General features: G+C 39.6%; 1 protein-coding gene across 1 annotated transcript in view; it reads left to right on the forward strand.

The window, feature by feature from the left end:
* Positions 1-16,719, forward strand: part of DMBT1 (deleted in malignant brain tumors 1) — a 52,967-nt gene that overhangs the window by 11,134 nt on the left and 25,114 nt on the right. Inside the window, 9 exon segments of the mRNA XM_077784810.1 lie at positions 11,125-11,265; positions 11,736-11,780; positions 12,183-12,230; positions 12,458-12,769; positions 13,038-13,088; positions 13,734-13,881; positions 14,090-14,298; positions 14,951-15,123; positions 15,540-15,928. Of these exon segments, the coding sequence (XP_077640936.1) occupies positions 11,125-11,265; positions 11,736-11,780; positions 12,183-12,230; positions 12,458-12,769; positions 13,038-13,088; positions 13,734-13,881; positions 14,090-14,298; positions 14,951-15,123; positions 15,540-15,928 (1,516 nt within the window).

Raw genomic sequence — 16,719 nt, forward strand, 5'->3', positions numbered from 1 at the left:
ACGTCACATCATTCTTCCCCATATAACAAAAATGCTACCTCAGCAGTTCTATGGGGAGTGAAATTTGTGATCTTTAAGCTTTTTGTTCGTTGTTTGCTTCCTTAATGGTAACACTGAAATGTGGAAATTGCAGTTAGGTTCTATAAACAAGTTCTATTAACACACATCTGAGTCTGAATGTATAGAGTGCAAGAAATCTGTTAATCTAGTATAATGTTTTCCAACATTTTTTACATTTTGGACATAACACAATGAGGGATAAAGCATGATCAGGTCTTTTAGCCTCTCCCAGAGCTGAATTCTTTTTTGTCATCCAGGAAAACCTGAATTCAGCTGCTGTTTCATCTGATGTTTCATAGTTTAATTTTTGCTTTCAGCCCCTGGCAGTTCATGGAATCACAGAATATGGAAGGGATCCACGGGGATCATTGAGCCCAGCTCCTGTTCCTACACAGACACCCCAACAATCCCACCCTGGCACTGCTGTCCAAACTCCTGGGGCTCTGGCAGCCTTGGGGCTATGCCATTCCCTGAGGAGCCTGGGCAGTGCCAGCACCTTCTGGGGAAGAACCTTTCCCTAAATCCAACCTAAACCTCTCTGACACAACTATGCCCTTGAGTCCTGCCACTGGCCACCAGATATTGGTGCTGTCCCTTCCCCTCAAGAGAAAGCTGCAGTCCATAATGAGGGCTCCCCTCAGTCACTGTTCTCACTCTGGATGAGCTTCTCTTGAGGCAGAAAATGAAGAAAGCAATTCCATACCAGATTAGGTAAACCTTGCCAAACACCTGGTCACATTGTCTGAGTAGTTTGGTGGATTGAGCAATTTCCTTGCACTGAGTAATTTCATTGATGATTCAAGATTAAAATCCAAGCCTGACTGGCCTTCCTTGGTGGAAAAGAGGTGGGCTTGACATAACAACTCAAAATTGAAGGAAGCCAAAAGACCAGGAAAAGTTTAACAAGCCTCAGATTGGTTTTGGTGCAACACAACAGCCACCCTGTAATATTGGGCTCTCTTATTTAATCACAGCACATGAACCATAAAATCCCTCTCCTCAAGATGGATATCTTGGTTCTGCCAGTGAAAAATACAGCCAGATTTGCTGTGAGACCAGCACAGCATAACACCTTATATCTGTAACACCTGATCTCTGTCAGCCTGAGGGCCATCCTGTGGCATGTACAGGGAACCAGCACTACTGTGGCACCTCAAATTCCAGGTTAAGTTTTGGGCCCCTCACTGGAAAATGCCGCTGGAGCATGTCCAGAGAAGGGCAAAGGAGCTGGGGAAGGGTCTGGACCACATAAGGAGTGGGAGCTGGAAATGTGTTCAAAACTTCCCAAGGGAAAAAGCCTTAGATCAGACTTCAACACCTTTCACTTATCCTGTGCCACTGTGATAAAGTCATTGCACCACAGCCAGAGGAAATTTCTCAGTGGAAGGTTCTTGAAGGGGAAGAGGGCTGGGAGATAACATGGGCTGAGGATTGAACTGGATGGAAATTAATGACAGACAAGGGTTTAATATTTGTGACTTAAGTCAGTGGAGTAGCTAATCCTGTTATCATGCAACCACAACCTACAAAATTGCAGCCAAACCCCACATGTCTCTATAATTTTCCCCTCTGTTAAATACTGGTGAATTAATATAAAATACAGCAATGTCCCCAAAGAGGTTTTGCACTGTCATATTTACATTAAAGTCTGAAGTTCTCCTCACCATTCCTTGACTATGTACAATAATTCTTCTCCAGTTCTATATAAAAATCTTAAGTTTAGGGCAAATGGTGTAGTCATTAAAGTGCTCTAAGTAAATGCAAATGATGATTATTAATAAATGGCATCTACTCTCATATTTTCTTTTTTTAACCACACTTCTCTGAAGTGCTCCACCAAATCTTTTCTGAAAAGGTTTGTACTTGCATTTATTTCTCTTTCAAGGCTGCTGGTCACTAATGTGGGTCAGTTAAAGCCCACATTATTATTCTCAGCTCAAATTCTTGGTTCAAAATTACACCAATCTTGCTACACTGTAGGGTGGCAGCTACAAAGAGAACAATGGAATAAGTCAATGGCCATTGTCTTTTTCTTTTTGAAGAGATGACTCACTCATCCTTATGACAGGACAGAGCAGATTCATTGTGTTGTTGTATTCATGTGGACCAGGGAACACCAAAGCCAGAGCTGCAGCACAAGAAAATCATTTAGGTTCTCAAAATCCTCAAGAAAAGCATCAAAATCCTCAAGAAAAGCATATAGGTCAGGGATGAGGAAAGGATATAGCAAGAGATGAGATATATGAAATTCTACCTTGCAAGCACAATGCAGAATCTCTTCAGAGTATTTTGAACATTTCTATGGATCTGATCTGTTCTGGGACAGTATTTGTTGAGCTCGAAGTCAGTCTAATATATCTGAATATCAATGAAAGCCATAAAAATATATTTTATATCCTCTCATTTTAAGATGTCTCCACCACCTTTTTCCCCTCTTGTTCTTTATAATACATTTAGATATACAGATCAATACAACATTCATCTTCTCTAACAAAAAGATGTTTGCAGAAGTGCCTGGCTTAGGCAAACAAGTCTTGCCAGCTGTTCCAGCAGGGTGTGAGCCCTCGAGTAGCCAGTTACTGCAGCCAGTGCCTGCCCATGAATTATGGTGCAGCCAAATTCTAGGCTCTGTTCTTTTCACAAATTCTTGGTTATTTATATAACAGCAAAGACAGCGTGGAGCCCACTGGGCAGACCTCATCTCTGACTTTGAATGGTAAAGAACAAACCCTGGCCATGCCCTGGTTGTGCCAGGCTGTGCACCGTGCAGGAGGATGTGGCACAGTCTGGCTTGGTTTTGGGGAGTTTTCCAGTGTGGGGGCTGAGGTATGTTTGCCCTCAATATGCACCATCATTGTGAAACTTATAAACTTAGAGCTTCACTCAAGCAGTGAGTAGTTCAGCAAATATCTTCAGGATGGATTTCAAGAAGTGTGTTGGAGGCCTGATCATGCAGAGGTTAAGGCAAACACTTCACTGCCCCAGTGGTTTACAAAGAATTTGGGATACTATTCATAGTAGAAAAGTTATGCACATAACTTATTTAAACATTTGCTAATTCAAATATTTTATTTTAATCGTTTCTCTTGGCTCACAGTTAAATGTCAATGCATATTTGCCATCATGCAATATTTAATACATGCAATATATGTGTAAAACTGGTTTCACTTACTGTGGCAAAGTTAACTAACTTCTCTTCCCTGTCTGTGAATTGTTATAGAATGCCTTGTAACGTTGGGGGTAAGGTGAGAAGTATTTACAGTTGACATTGCCCACTCATTCAGTCAATACTGCTGCCTCACATGATCAGACCTAGAGCATCCCTCACACCATAAAAAGAACACTGGCAGAGATTATCCACCCAGTTAGGTGGGAAAAAAAGTAAAATGTGAAAGGAAATGTCTCATATTACACTTTGTTTTCTATCTTGCTACCTGTGTGATTCAGAGAAAATAAAACATGCAGCTCAGAAAAGTAGATTGTGTTGCACTGGGTACTGGACTGCAGATAGGAAGAAATTTCTTTTGTTTATTGGTATTTTTTTTGGTGTAGGTTTTAATTATAAAAGCTGCACATTCCTAAGATAAACTGCTTAATGCTTTTAGATATTTGGTTAGTGTTAAGAAGAATGCAAAAAGTATTAATAAGTTTAAAGATTTGTGGTAGATACAAAAAAAAAATCTAGTTCTACTTTAAATGACAAATCAAAGCACACATTTTTAATACAAAAGGTATAAATTACTGGGGCCTTGATCAGAAAAAAATACAAAACCAGTAATCCTGCCTTTTTCATTATGGCTCTTTGGGGTTTTTTCTGGTTTTTGAGCTTTAAAAGAAAAAATTCCTAGAAGAGACAAAGCATGGAGCAGCACATGTAAATATCTGTTCTCCAGAGAATTTCTGGAAGACTTTGTACAAACTGGGCTGAGGGAGGAAATTATCAAATCCATTCTCAGCTAGAAATGTAGACTTACATGTTTGGGAATCATGACCTTTAGTGCAGTTGGCTTCTTTAGGATGAAGAACATTACATAAATTTAATTTTATTTTTCTCTCCCTTAGGACCTCAGGTATTTCTCTGCACATAAATAGTCTTGAAACTGAAGTACTGTGAGACATGGCACCACAGTCATATCATAAAAATGAATTCTTACTGTATCAGCTTTTGAATGTCCTTAAACACTATACATACAGAAATTTAGTAACAATTTTTCCTTTAATCCACTAACATTCCAAATAAATGCAGTTTATTATTTTAAAGTATTTTAATTCAGCTTTTTCTTTGCATTTCTGTGTTTAAGTCAAGGAATATTGCTTTAAGATATTTTTTCAAAAATTTTGATCATTTCATGGAGGTATATAGGATGAACAAAACTCCTTGACAAAGATGTAATATTGTGGCCAAAGAATTAGTTTCAAATAAATTTTCAAAGCTCCTGTGTCATTCAAAGGCTTCAGAAATACATAATTCTTGTCAAGTTGTGAGAACAAAGGAAGAAATAATGAAGCTGGCTAAAGGCATACAAAGAAACATATCCTTGAAAAGGAAAAAGAACAGGTAAAAACATTTAGACAAAATGGTGTATATAAGGTCAGTATTAGCTTTCTGGAGAAGGACTTTGACATTTATCAGTTTTTATCATCTTTAAAGTATCATAAAAGTTGAGCAAGGCGTTATAAATGGATTGGTGTTGAGAAGTAATTGCTGTGAAACTGTTAAATGACTGATTCCTTTTCCATTTCTTGCTTTGAAAAGATCTTTCACACAGACAGAAATGCACAATACTTTCCTCTATTCTTCCCTTAGGTTTAGCTGTACACCATAAAGCACCCAGAAGCAGCACAACACCTCTGGTGGATTCTCTCTTTTGAGCACTAGTGGCTTTTCCTGCATTTAGGCATTTTTGCAGGTGAAGAGCTGACTTTGCTTGAGCCCTTCCCTTTGGCAATTGGCAGCATCATTTCCTTCCTGCTGGTCCTGCTGGCTTAAAGACAAGCTCAGGGCAAGAAGGGGAATAGATGGTAACACTGAAGAGATTTGGAAGTCCTGGAGCCAAGTTGCTTTCTGTGTTCACACCACCTCTTTCAGCAGCCACTTGCCCCAGACTCCCCCAAATCAGGTGTTTATTCTCTCAGTAAAACTCAGGAAGGAAACTGGCATTAAATGAACACTACAGCTAAAAACAGTGGGTTTTTAAATATAAAATTTTTTTATATAAAAAAACTTTTTAAATATAAAAAGTTTAAGTATAAAAAGTTTTAAATATAAAATATAAATAAAGGTTCTAAATATTCCTCTATTGTAAATGCAGGAGAAGCCAGTGGGAAGAAATTATGAGGTCCAGCTCCAGTTCACATGGCTGAATGATTTCTTTATTACAACTATACTACAATACATTAATATACTATTTAAAGGATATACTAAAACTACAAACCTACTTTCTCTAACTACCATATCTCACTAACTCACAACTCCTGACCCTCTCTGAGAGCCCAGCCCCAGGTGGGCTGGATTGGCCATCAAACAATCCTCACCAAAATCCAACCAAGCCATCACCCCAGGTAAACAATTCTCCAAACACATTCCATATGGGAAAAACAAGGAGCAGAAATCAGAAATATAAATTGTTTTATCTTTCTTCTCTCTGTGGTTTTCTATGAAAAATCCTGAAAAAAAGAAGAATGTGCCTGCCACATTCCTCTACTTGAATAAAGGAATATAAAAAGGGGGTGGAGGTCAAGAGCCAGGTTTGATTAGCAGCTATAATGCAGTAGGAAAGAACTCAGCTGCAGGGTCTCTCAAGGCAGGAGCAGATATGGCCCAATAAGAAGCATCCACCAAGGTTATTCTCACACTCTCTCCCAGAAACCCTTCAAATATGGGAGTTCTGACTGAATTTGTTCTGTAGTATTTAACAGCTCTAAGAGCCACTAAAAATTGTGGCTGAAATTTCCAATCACAACTGTGATTGAAAAATTCAACAGTTTGAAACTTCATTTTTGAAGTTGTATGGAAAACATTTGGTTTTTAATCCAACTATAACAGTATAATTTATTGAACACTTGCTCCAGCACGTAGCTGACGTGAAAAAACAGGTTATGCATTAATTGAGGCTGATATTCTTAGACAAATGTCTAAAATTTCCTATGTCTCAAGGCTTTTGATTACAGTAGGACAAATTTGATCCCATGTGTTTTATCCTACTGATAAGTGGTCAAGAGCCAAGGCCAAAGTTTCATTTATTCAAGATATGAGGACAGCAATGGATTGCTGTTCTGCCAGCAGGAATGCAGTCTCATAACTCGCTTTTTTTGCAGACTTTTATGGTACTTTGTTTTGCATAAAACTTCCTGCTGCTCTGACCTCAGTGATCTCAGCAATAGATTAAACAAATAATCTGAGGCATGTTTTGTAGATTACACTGGAATTTTAGCCTCTACAAATCAAAGGTGCCTATTATTAAGGCATAGGCCCTCATAGAAGTTAAAAAACACTTACTGGAAGTGCCAGAAATGCACCATTAAGCTGCAACTGGTGAGATCCAGGAAGGAGCCTAACATGATCATGTGTTCATGAACCTTGCTAGCAGATTTAATTACTGTGGATAGACATAACATTGCATCCTTCTCTGTTGTTGAAACTCCTTGATATCATCCATAAGTCTTCTGTTCACAGTGTCTCAAAGCACCTATATTTGGACAATCTGGAGGTGCTCAAGTCCATCCCCTTGCTCAAAGCAGGGTCAAAGAAAACAAGCTGCTCAGGACTGTCCAGTTGGTGTGAATATCTTGAAGAATTGTGAAGAATTATCTAAAACTGCTGGGCAACCTATTCCACTGTTTGTCCAATATCACAGCAGAATTCTCTTTCCTTATGTTGAGTTTATTGTACATCTGTTCATGCCCATTGCTTCTCAACCTGCCACCAGGCACCACTGAGACAAGTCTGGCTCATTTTTCAAGACTTTTGAAGCAGGACTGACCTCATGATCCCCTCCCAATGACAGTGTGTGATCACTCTACTGAGCACATGGTATTGTTTTTGCTCTTGTCAGGCAGTCAGGAGCAGTAGAGCTGTGAATAGCAATGTTCAGGCTTCCATTTCTTTATTAACATGTGAGTACAATCGATTGTATTTACCATTGTCCTTCCAGTTTGTTTGCTCTTCTCAGTAACAGCTTCTGATCTGTTACTGGACTCTGGCCTTTTGTCTTTTTTTCCTCTATTCGAGCACTGTGGACCTTTGCAGGAAGAACACTCTTTATTCCCCTTGTTCTAGTCCCAAGCTGTGCTTTTCTGCACAAGGAGGGGTGGAACACACCAGCAAGAATATTGAGTTACGTCCAACCACTGAAGTTTGGTTGTAGTTGGTCTTGTAGCCAAAATAAACAGAGAGATACAACCTTGATGTGTGTAATGAAAAGAATTTCAGACCAAAAGCTGGCCTGTTTCTAGCTGACCTCTATTTCTCCTCATGAGGAGAGCAGAAACAGTAGAAATGCAATAAAAGGACCCATCAGACAGGACTGTGGGCTGTCGTGCCCCCAAGTCATCTACAACTCCATTAAGACTTCACACAGACCTGTGGCAAGCATGTTTCTCTCTCTCTCTCTCTCAGGATTTTTCATAGAGGTGCACAGAGAGAAAGAAAGAAAAAACAATTTCTATTTCTGCTCCTTGTTTTTCTCATGTGGAATGTGTTTGGAGAATTGTTTACCTGGGGTGATTGCTTGGTTGGATTCTGGTGAGGATTGTTTGAGCCTGATGGCCAATCCAACCCACCTGGGGCTGGACTAGAGAGAGAGCCACAATTTGTGAGTGAGTTATATATAGTAGTTAGAGAAAGTAGCATGTAGCTTTAGTATCTTCCTTTATATAGTATATTAATGTATTATAGTATAGTTATAATAAAGAAATCATTCAGCTTTCTGAACTGGAGTCAGACATCAGCATTTCTTCACACCAGGTTAACCTGCACTTACAATACAGACCAACCAAGGAAACCATCTCAACAGGACTTTTCATTTCAGTTAATTCTTCTTTTCTTTTTTATAAATTGTGTGATTGAAGTGAGTCCTGCTGTCAGATGCATCTGAGGATCATAGCTGTAGACAGAGAGGAGACACTGGTAAAGCAGAGCAAGCTCAACAGAGGCCTGCAGGTGAGGTACACTTAGGAAATGTTACAAAAATTGGCATTAATTTACTTTTGATTCCTGACTTAATCCCATTTATGGTGTGGGTCTCTTTTGTGGTGGGTTTTTTTGGTTTGGTTTGTTTTTTTGTTTGTTTGTTTGTTTGTGGTTTTTTTTTGTTGTTTTTTTTTTTGTGTACAAACAGCAGGGAAACAAACCTAAAGTTTCAAATGGAGAATTAAAATATAAACATTTATAAGACCAGGACTCTGATGAAGAATTTATCAGAAAACCTGCTATGGATTTGCTGCTTCCTGCAATACAGTCTGCATAATCAAGCAATTACCTGTTAAGAATAAATAAATAAAATGGGGATGGTTGAGGCAAAGAAACACATATATTCACCAGCCTGGTTCCAAAGGTAACTCTGGGCCAGCACGTACAGTTAAAGATAATTTATACTAAGGGCATATCCTGGTTTTGGCTGGCATAGAGTTTCTTTTCTTCCTAGTAACACAAATTATCTAGGAAATGGAAACTATCACTATGTAATCCTTCTGTAAAGATCAGATAATCATAAAAAATATTGCATAATAAATCAGACACAACATGGGCCAGGCTGACCTTGGGAGCCCCAGTTTTTACCAGTGCAGAGTATAAAATCTAAGGCTCAGTTTTACTGGGCTCTCTTGACAAGATGGGTGTCACCAGGGACTTGCTGTGCTTATTCCTCCTAAATGCAGCACTCCTGGATGCCATCTCATCAAATCTACACAAAAATTATTCTTCCCAAAAAGGTAGGAAAAAAGCTGTCTTACTTTGTTACTCTGGGTTTATACATGACACTCACAGGCCAGTTTAATCAACCCTTTGGAGAGATTAGAAAACAGATTGAAAGTAGATAACACCAGGTTGCCTTATTAAAAATATGAACCAATTGATATCACAATTAAGTATAATTTTTGTTAAAATGAATTTAGTGCGATGGAACTATCTTTTTTTGCAGTAGTGTCTTGTAGCTAAGTTTGAACCAAATTTAAAAAAAATATCTGACGTGAAAGACTGAGAGACCTTGTTCCTATAAATCTATGGCTTTTCGGTATGGAATTATGAGGGATTCTAGTTTCTTTGGCTGTAATGCATATCTGCTTTACAGTACTTCAAATTCCACCTTGCAAATGCACGTGAAACCACCCAATACTTATTTGGCTTTATATAATTTAATGGGAGTGCAACAGAAAGACACAGCTGCTGTGTTGTAGGGTGTCAGGAACTCCCAGGCGTGTGCATTTTACTAACTTGGGACTTTCAGTCAGGTGGAATAAAAACCTGGAGACTGTAACAATCTAGCTTGCACGCATGCAAATACAAAACAGTGTTGAGTTTCCTCAGAAACCAATATTAATTACTTCTAAGAACTTTCTAAACTCTACCTGTATTTTAAAAAAGCTAGAACAACAAAACCCCAACAAAAAGGTATGACTCTCATTTCTCTTTCACAAAAGATATCTGAACTCTTATGCTCCTGCTAGATATTTCTTCTGACTCAGACACTTCTTTGTTCACTGTTTTTTGCATCTATAAATAAGAAAAGAACACCCATTATATCCCTGGGAATACTGGTGATAGAGTGTGCCTTGCTTATTTAGCCCACTGCTTTTCAAAAGATAGTTCTAAATGCTTGAATTATAAAAAGAGAAACAGAGAAATGAAAACTGATCCAAGGAAATAAAAATAAGAGACATTTAAAACAATGAAATCATAGAACAAAGAAACCAAAAGGGTCTGACATCTGTCTCACTGTATAAAGCCACTTTCTATATATCTGGGAATTACCAAGTACTTTGTGTGTGCTACTCAGATAAAAAAGACTTTAGAAAGACACGGCATTTGTATAATGCTGTATCACATCATTGACCCTGACTAAGCATGTCACTGATTTCTTTTTGCATTAAAATCATGAATACATTTATGCAAGTTCTCTTTGTTCTTGTTTTGGGGCTTATTATACTTATTTAATTTTACAGATAAATCTGTGTATATTAACAACTGAAAGTAATGTGGTATTTCAAATTAGAAGCACAGATTTAAGGGAGTTCCAAAATTATTCTGATTTATTCACGACCAGGCACCTCTTCCTGTAAATTTTGAGTGTTTCAAAGTTTGAGTACTTAGAGTATTAAAGTATTTGACTTTATTAAATTATCAGTAAGACTTTAATCTTGGTTTATTGACCTCCCAGCAAATTCTGTCCATTCCTAGCAAATACGCATTAAGAATTGCCTCTAAAAAATATAAATATCAGTCAAAAATCCCAATTATTTTCTTTAGTCTGACCAAACATGCATAAATAGAAACATGCATGTATGAAACATAGGTTTGCTAGTTGGCAGATTTGTCTTCAGTTGTCTCTGTTTACATCCTTTAATTAATTAAAAATATAAATTTGTGAGGCTACCACACCCTTGTGGAATATGACATTACTAATTATGTCTTATTTTTCAGAGACCAGAGCTTTGCCCTGCATCCCAGATGATGCAGCCCTCTAGGGAAAACACACCTGATATGAATTTGTTTAACAGATGTATTGTAAATTAAGTTACTGAAAACAGCCATGTACAACAAGAATCCAAAAGTAATAGACTCATGGAACCACAGAATCATAGAATGATTTGGTTTGCAAGGCAATTTTAATAATCTTCTGGCTTAAACCTCCAAAAAGAAGAAGAGGCTGTTTAAAACATATGCTCAGAGCCATGTCTGACCTGGAAAGTTGCCAGTGAAGGGAAATCCACAGCATCTCGGGGTGACCAAAAAAAATTAGGACTCATTTTATAGGAACAAAGTCCAAAAATTCTTGGTTTCCTTACTCCTTCAACAAAAGATCAACCTTGAGGTTGACACATTTCTCTCCATCTCCAATATGACAGGGTCAGACCAACATCCCCACCACTGGGAGGAGCCTGATCATGATCCTTCACCCAACAGGGACTCACCTGCTTCTTTATCTTCCAACTCTACATACACCACAACCACTGATACATCCCTGTTAATGCCCTCCGTTCCTCCAGGTGGGTCTGAATCTCTCTGAAATTTTTGCCCAGTGCTTTGGAAGAACCAGTAATTCCTTCAGATTTTGGGGTTTGGTTACCTCCATGGGACAGCAGAGTCCTGGAAAAGTACATCATAACTGAAGGCAAGGGTGGCACTCCTGGTAGCCTGAAACTTGTAAACCTATGCCAAGGTCCCAACAAGGGAAGGTGTCTGCTTGTGGTCTCTGTTGGCTGGAATTCAGTGTGCATTGGCAATGAGTGCAGGGTTATGTTTCTGGCTGATCCTACCATGAAAAACCACTCTGCTGACACCCCCAAGCTCTCCAGCTCCCATGTGACAGGGTGGCAGCAATGCGCCCAGCACTGGGAGAAACCTGGCCATCCTACTCCATCCAACCTGGCCATCCTACTCCATCCAACCTGGCCATCCTACTCCATCCAACCTGGCCATCCTATTCCATCCAACTTGCTTCTTTCCTCCCCTGCAGATGCCACCAATGCCACACCCAGCCTCCCTGTCTCTGCTCCTTCAGGTGAGTCTGAATTTCTCCTGGGTTTTCTGGCCGTTGCTTTCTGCAGAAACATTTAGTGCCTCAGAGTTTGGGGTTTAGCCTTCTCCAAGGCAGATCCTGGGAAAAGCACAGCAGAATGCAGATGAGACTGGAAGTCATGGTAGCTTGAAATTCATAGAGCATTCTCAAGGCCCTGCAATACAAGGCACCTGCCTGTGACTTTTGTTGGCTGGAATTTGGTGTGTGTTGGGAGTGAGTGTGGGATTATGTTTTTGGTTGATCCCACAATGAAAGAACACCATGCTGACACCCTCAAGTTCTCCATCTCCCATGTTACGCGGTGGCACCAACATCCCCAGTATTAGGGCCATGCTCCTTCATGCACCAGGAGCTCACCTGCTACTTCTTCTTTCTTCCCTACAGATGCCACAGCCAAAGATCCACCCAGGTTCAAGTTGGCCACTCCTTCAGGTGAGTCTGAATTTGTCCATGTTTTTCTGGTGAATAGTTAGTGCGGCAGAGGTTTGTGTTTAGTCTTCTTCCTGAGAGAGGAGAACCCAGGAAAAGCAGTTTAACACAGCCAGGACTGGGAATCATGGTAGCCTGAAATTTGTAGGCTGATGCCAAGGCCCTGGCAAGAGAAGGTGCCTTTGTGCTAGAGGGTCTTCCCAAGTTCTCCACACCTCCTTCTTTCCCAGATGCCACCATCAGCCTGGTGAACGGCAGGAACCGCTGCGAGGGTCGCGTGGAGATTTCACACTCTGGGGGCCAGGGCACCGTCTGTGACGATGGCTGGGACCTGAGCGATGCCCAGGTGGTGTGCAGGCAGCTGGGATGTGGTGCTGCTGTTTCTGCAACATCAGGTGCCTCCTTTGGACAAGGCAGTGGCAGCATCTACCTGGACGATGTGAACTGTACAGGCTGGGAGTCATCCATCTTCCAGTGCAGCCACCGTGGCTGGGGCGTCCACAATTGTGGCCACAATGAAGATGCTGGTGTTGTGTGCTCAGGTACCACTGATTTGACTGCCTGCATTCTGGGACTCTTCCAAAAAGTGGTGTTAGTTGGAATTAGATAATTTGGTGGGGATGAGTGCAGGGTCATGTTTTTGCTTGGTCCCAACCATGAGAGACCATTCTGTGGACACCCCCAAGCTCTCCATTGCCCATGTGCCAAGCTGGCAGCAATGTGCCCAGCACTGGGAGAAAGCCAGGCATGGACCTTCATCCAGCATGCCTCACCTGCCTCTTTCCTTTCCTCCCCTACAGCTGCCACAAGCACACACAGGCATAACCACTCCCAGTACCACCTTCCCTGCTCCTACAGTGGGTCTGAATTTCTCCTGCATTTTTTGGCTGCTCCTTTTTGCATAAACAATTAATGCCATGCTCCCTCATCCTCCAGCACTTCACCTGCTTCCTTTTCTTTGTCTCATTAAGCTGCCAAAAGCACAGCCCCATTTACAAATCCTCCAGGTTTGTATTTTTATATGTTTTTTCCCATTTCTCTGATCTATTTCTCTTGAAGTGTCATAATTACTGTTTTGCACGTGTAAGCTGTTTCATTTGTATTATATAATGCATTGGGGAAAATCCTTTCTGGTTTTAATTCTTTATATTCTATACACTAGTCTTTTGTGTTTGAGCTTGGGTGGGTTTCAGAGTATGCTGATTACATGGGAGATTTTCTTTTGTTAATTCTCTGATTTTATGGTATTTAGGCCACCACCTTTTACTTTATTTCATATCTTTGTGCCTGAAGCCCACAGAGTTAATAACTACAAGCATGGGCCATAATTCTCTGAAGAGTTCATCACTCTTGTACCCTGAGAGGAGCACAATCATTATGTTTCTTTTGAGATTTAAACTTGTGTTGCCATGGCTTCTGTATATAGAACATATTTTTATTTGATCTGAAGGAAATCTAAATTAATCACTTCTATCCCTTATTTTCTTTTTTTTTTTCCTTTTTCAGGTCAAAAAATTATTTGTGGCGATATACTTTTTAAGTCCTCTGGAACATTTCAGAGTCCTTCTTTGAATCCTCCAGATAAAGCAGATTGTTTGTGGCAAATACACGTAACAAACAATTTCCTCATTGCACTCACATTTGATAACATTCAGTAAGTAAACCACCTTCTGCTTGGGCAATAAAAAAATTCCAAATCTCAACTGCATCCGCAGTCCCTGGGTACATTTCCCATCCTATAAGTGAATGCTAAACACACGGGAAATGTGTGAGTGCAGAATCCAGGTATATTGTTTGTTCAGCATTTAAACCCCAAAGTTTAGCAAATGAATTTTTTTAATATATTCTCATTTCTTCCTCAGGTTGCAAGGTGGATGCCAGAATGACTATATTGAGATCTATGATGGGCCACCCCAGTCTTCTCCTCTACTTGGAAGAATTTGTTCTAGTTCTCATCTCACATATACCTCATCTTCAAACTTCATGTCTGTGAGGTTTTACAGTGACTCCAGATATTCCAGTGGAAGTTTTCGGGCTCAGTATCAGTCTTTTCCAGCAGACCAGAACACCAGTAAATGTCCATTCTATTTGTAATTCTGTTCTTTTGGTAATGTTTTCTTTGCTCAGAAGATTTTATACATTGTTTTTTTACTAAATAAGTACTTGTTAATGTTGTTGAAGGAATCCCACATAGGTGATATTCTTACTTGAATTTTGTGACTGAATATTGACTGCTCACTTTTAGAGAATACCTACTTTTTCTTCTTTAAAAATATTAATTTTATTTGCCTTTAGGTGCTTTCTATGTCATTTTCTAAACTCTTATTTTCTTTGTATCACATCATAATTCATATATATTTTTGTACCTTTCTGGACAAACTTTCACAGAAATGTTGGTTAGAAAGAACTTTTGGAGATTTCCTAGGCTAACTATTCAAAACAGAGCTACTGCTAACACCAGGTCAGGTCCATTAAGAACTGGTCTAGCTACATATCTAGAAATATTCAAAGGATTAAATATTTAAAGCTACTGCTTTGGGTGACCTGTTCCAGTACTGTCCTATTGCTTACTCATATCTAAGTCTCAAGTATAAATATAAGTGGTGTGGCTTATGAATTCTCTTCTCTAAATGGTAGCAGTGATTGCCTCTGTTGGACTTGCAATATGAAAGCATTATCAAGTACCCAAAATCACTAATAATTCATATTTTTTTTTCCCCTAGCCCTTCTGTGCTTGCCAACCTACATGAGAGCAGTGGTAGACAGACACTACCTCCAGTCCCAGGGCTACTCAGTGGGGAGCATCAGCCTGGCAGACCCTCAGTGTAGACCAAAAATTACATCAACTGAGGTTATATTCAACATCTCATACAGTGACTGTGGTACACATAGACAGGTTGGTGTCAAGACATTTGGGATAGCTCTGGGCATCGGAATTTAACAGACATTTGGAAAATTGTCATGGGTTGCAAAGTGTGTTGTAGGCCACAGGCATGCAAAACACAGAAAATGAGTTTCTGGAGGCTGAATGTGGTTAAATATTTTTACTTATCCTTCCCAGTTAAATATTTTTACTTATCCTTCCCAGGGTACTTATATCCCTGTACCTACTTCAGAATGATGTTCTAGAGAACAGAAATAAAGGGGAGAGTTAAGTGAGCTATCCCATCCTGGATGCTTGGGATTTTTCATTGTGACATGTCCTTTCTGACTGCCAGGACCTGGCACACACAGAAGTTCATAATGCCCACAGTATTTGCAGTGAACATGACCACATGTGGTAATTTAACCCTCATTTAATGTGTCAAGCAGGGCAACAACGAAACCATCACCTACTCCAACGTGATAAAAGTGCCTGCTCCTGGCAGAATCATCAAGAGGCAAAAGGATCTTCACTTGCACATCAGCTGCAAAATGCTGCAGAACACCTGGGTTCAAGTCATGTACATTGCTGATGATATCATTGATGTCAACAAAACCCAGTATGGCAGATACAACGTGAGCCTGATGTTCTACAACTCCTCAACTTTCCAGTGGCCAGTGTATGACTTCCCATACTATGTTGACATGAACCAGAATTTGTTCCTCCAAGCTTCTCTTCACAGCTCTGACCAAAATCTGACCGTGTTTGTGGACACGTGTGTGGCGTCACCTAATTCTAGTGATTTTAGAACACTGGTCTATGAATTGACCAAAAGTGGGTAAGAACGTTGTAAAAAACTGCTTTAAAAGTGTCTCTATGTGTTCTAAAGAGCTTATTTTGTGAAATGAGGTGATTTAGCACCCGCGTACATTGGCTGTAATTCTCAGGGCAAATGTTCTTCTAAGAACAACTTTTTGGCAAAGCCTGAGTAAAATTCAGAATGACAACCAAATGTCATTCAGAAGCTACAATCAAGCACTGAGATTTCACTCAAGAGTCAGTGAGGAAATGGAGGTCTAACTTTGTTTCTGAAATAGACATTTGAAAGGGAGGGATGTCCACAGCTCTACATTTCTGTACTTCATGAGTTTTACAGCATCATAACTGAAGACAAAACTGTCTACCCAAAAAGAAGAGAAATTCCTTAGCTTCTTCTTACTGTTGCAGAAACCTAAAACACTTTGCCTAAATTTATACCAAAGTATATTGAAACACTAAAGAGAAGTGTATTAAAATTAGTTTCATGCTTCCAGAGCATAAAGGAGAACTTTCTGCAACAACTTTTAAGGGCCTCTTTTCAAACAGAAAAATCATGTTTGCAAATGCATAACAGGCTCTCACCTGAAACACAGAAACCAGCAGAACCAGCCATTTTTCAGCAATTCATATTTTCACAGAACTTGCTAAGCTATGAAATTTCTGTGCTGTGCATATTTAGTAATTTCTCTTCTTGCTAAAAGAACATTTTCTTTTTTAAGCCTTTTGAATTCTCTTTTTCTTCCTGGCTTTATATTTAACCTTGAAACTCGTTGCAAAGAGAGGTTGTAATAGTGCTTCTACTCAAGCGGA

This window comes from Lonchura striata, chromosome 7 (genome assembly GCF_046129695.1).
Source record: "Lonchura striata isolate bLonStr1 chromosome 7, bLonStr1.mat, whole genome shotgun sequence".
NCBI lineage: Eukaryota > Metazoa > Chordata > Aves > Passeriformes > Estrildidae > Lonchura > Lonchura striata.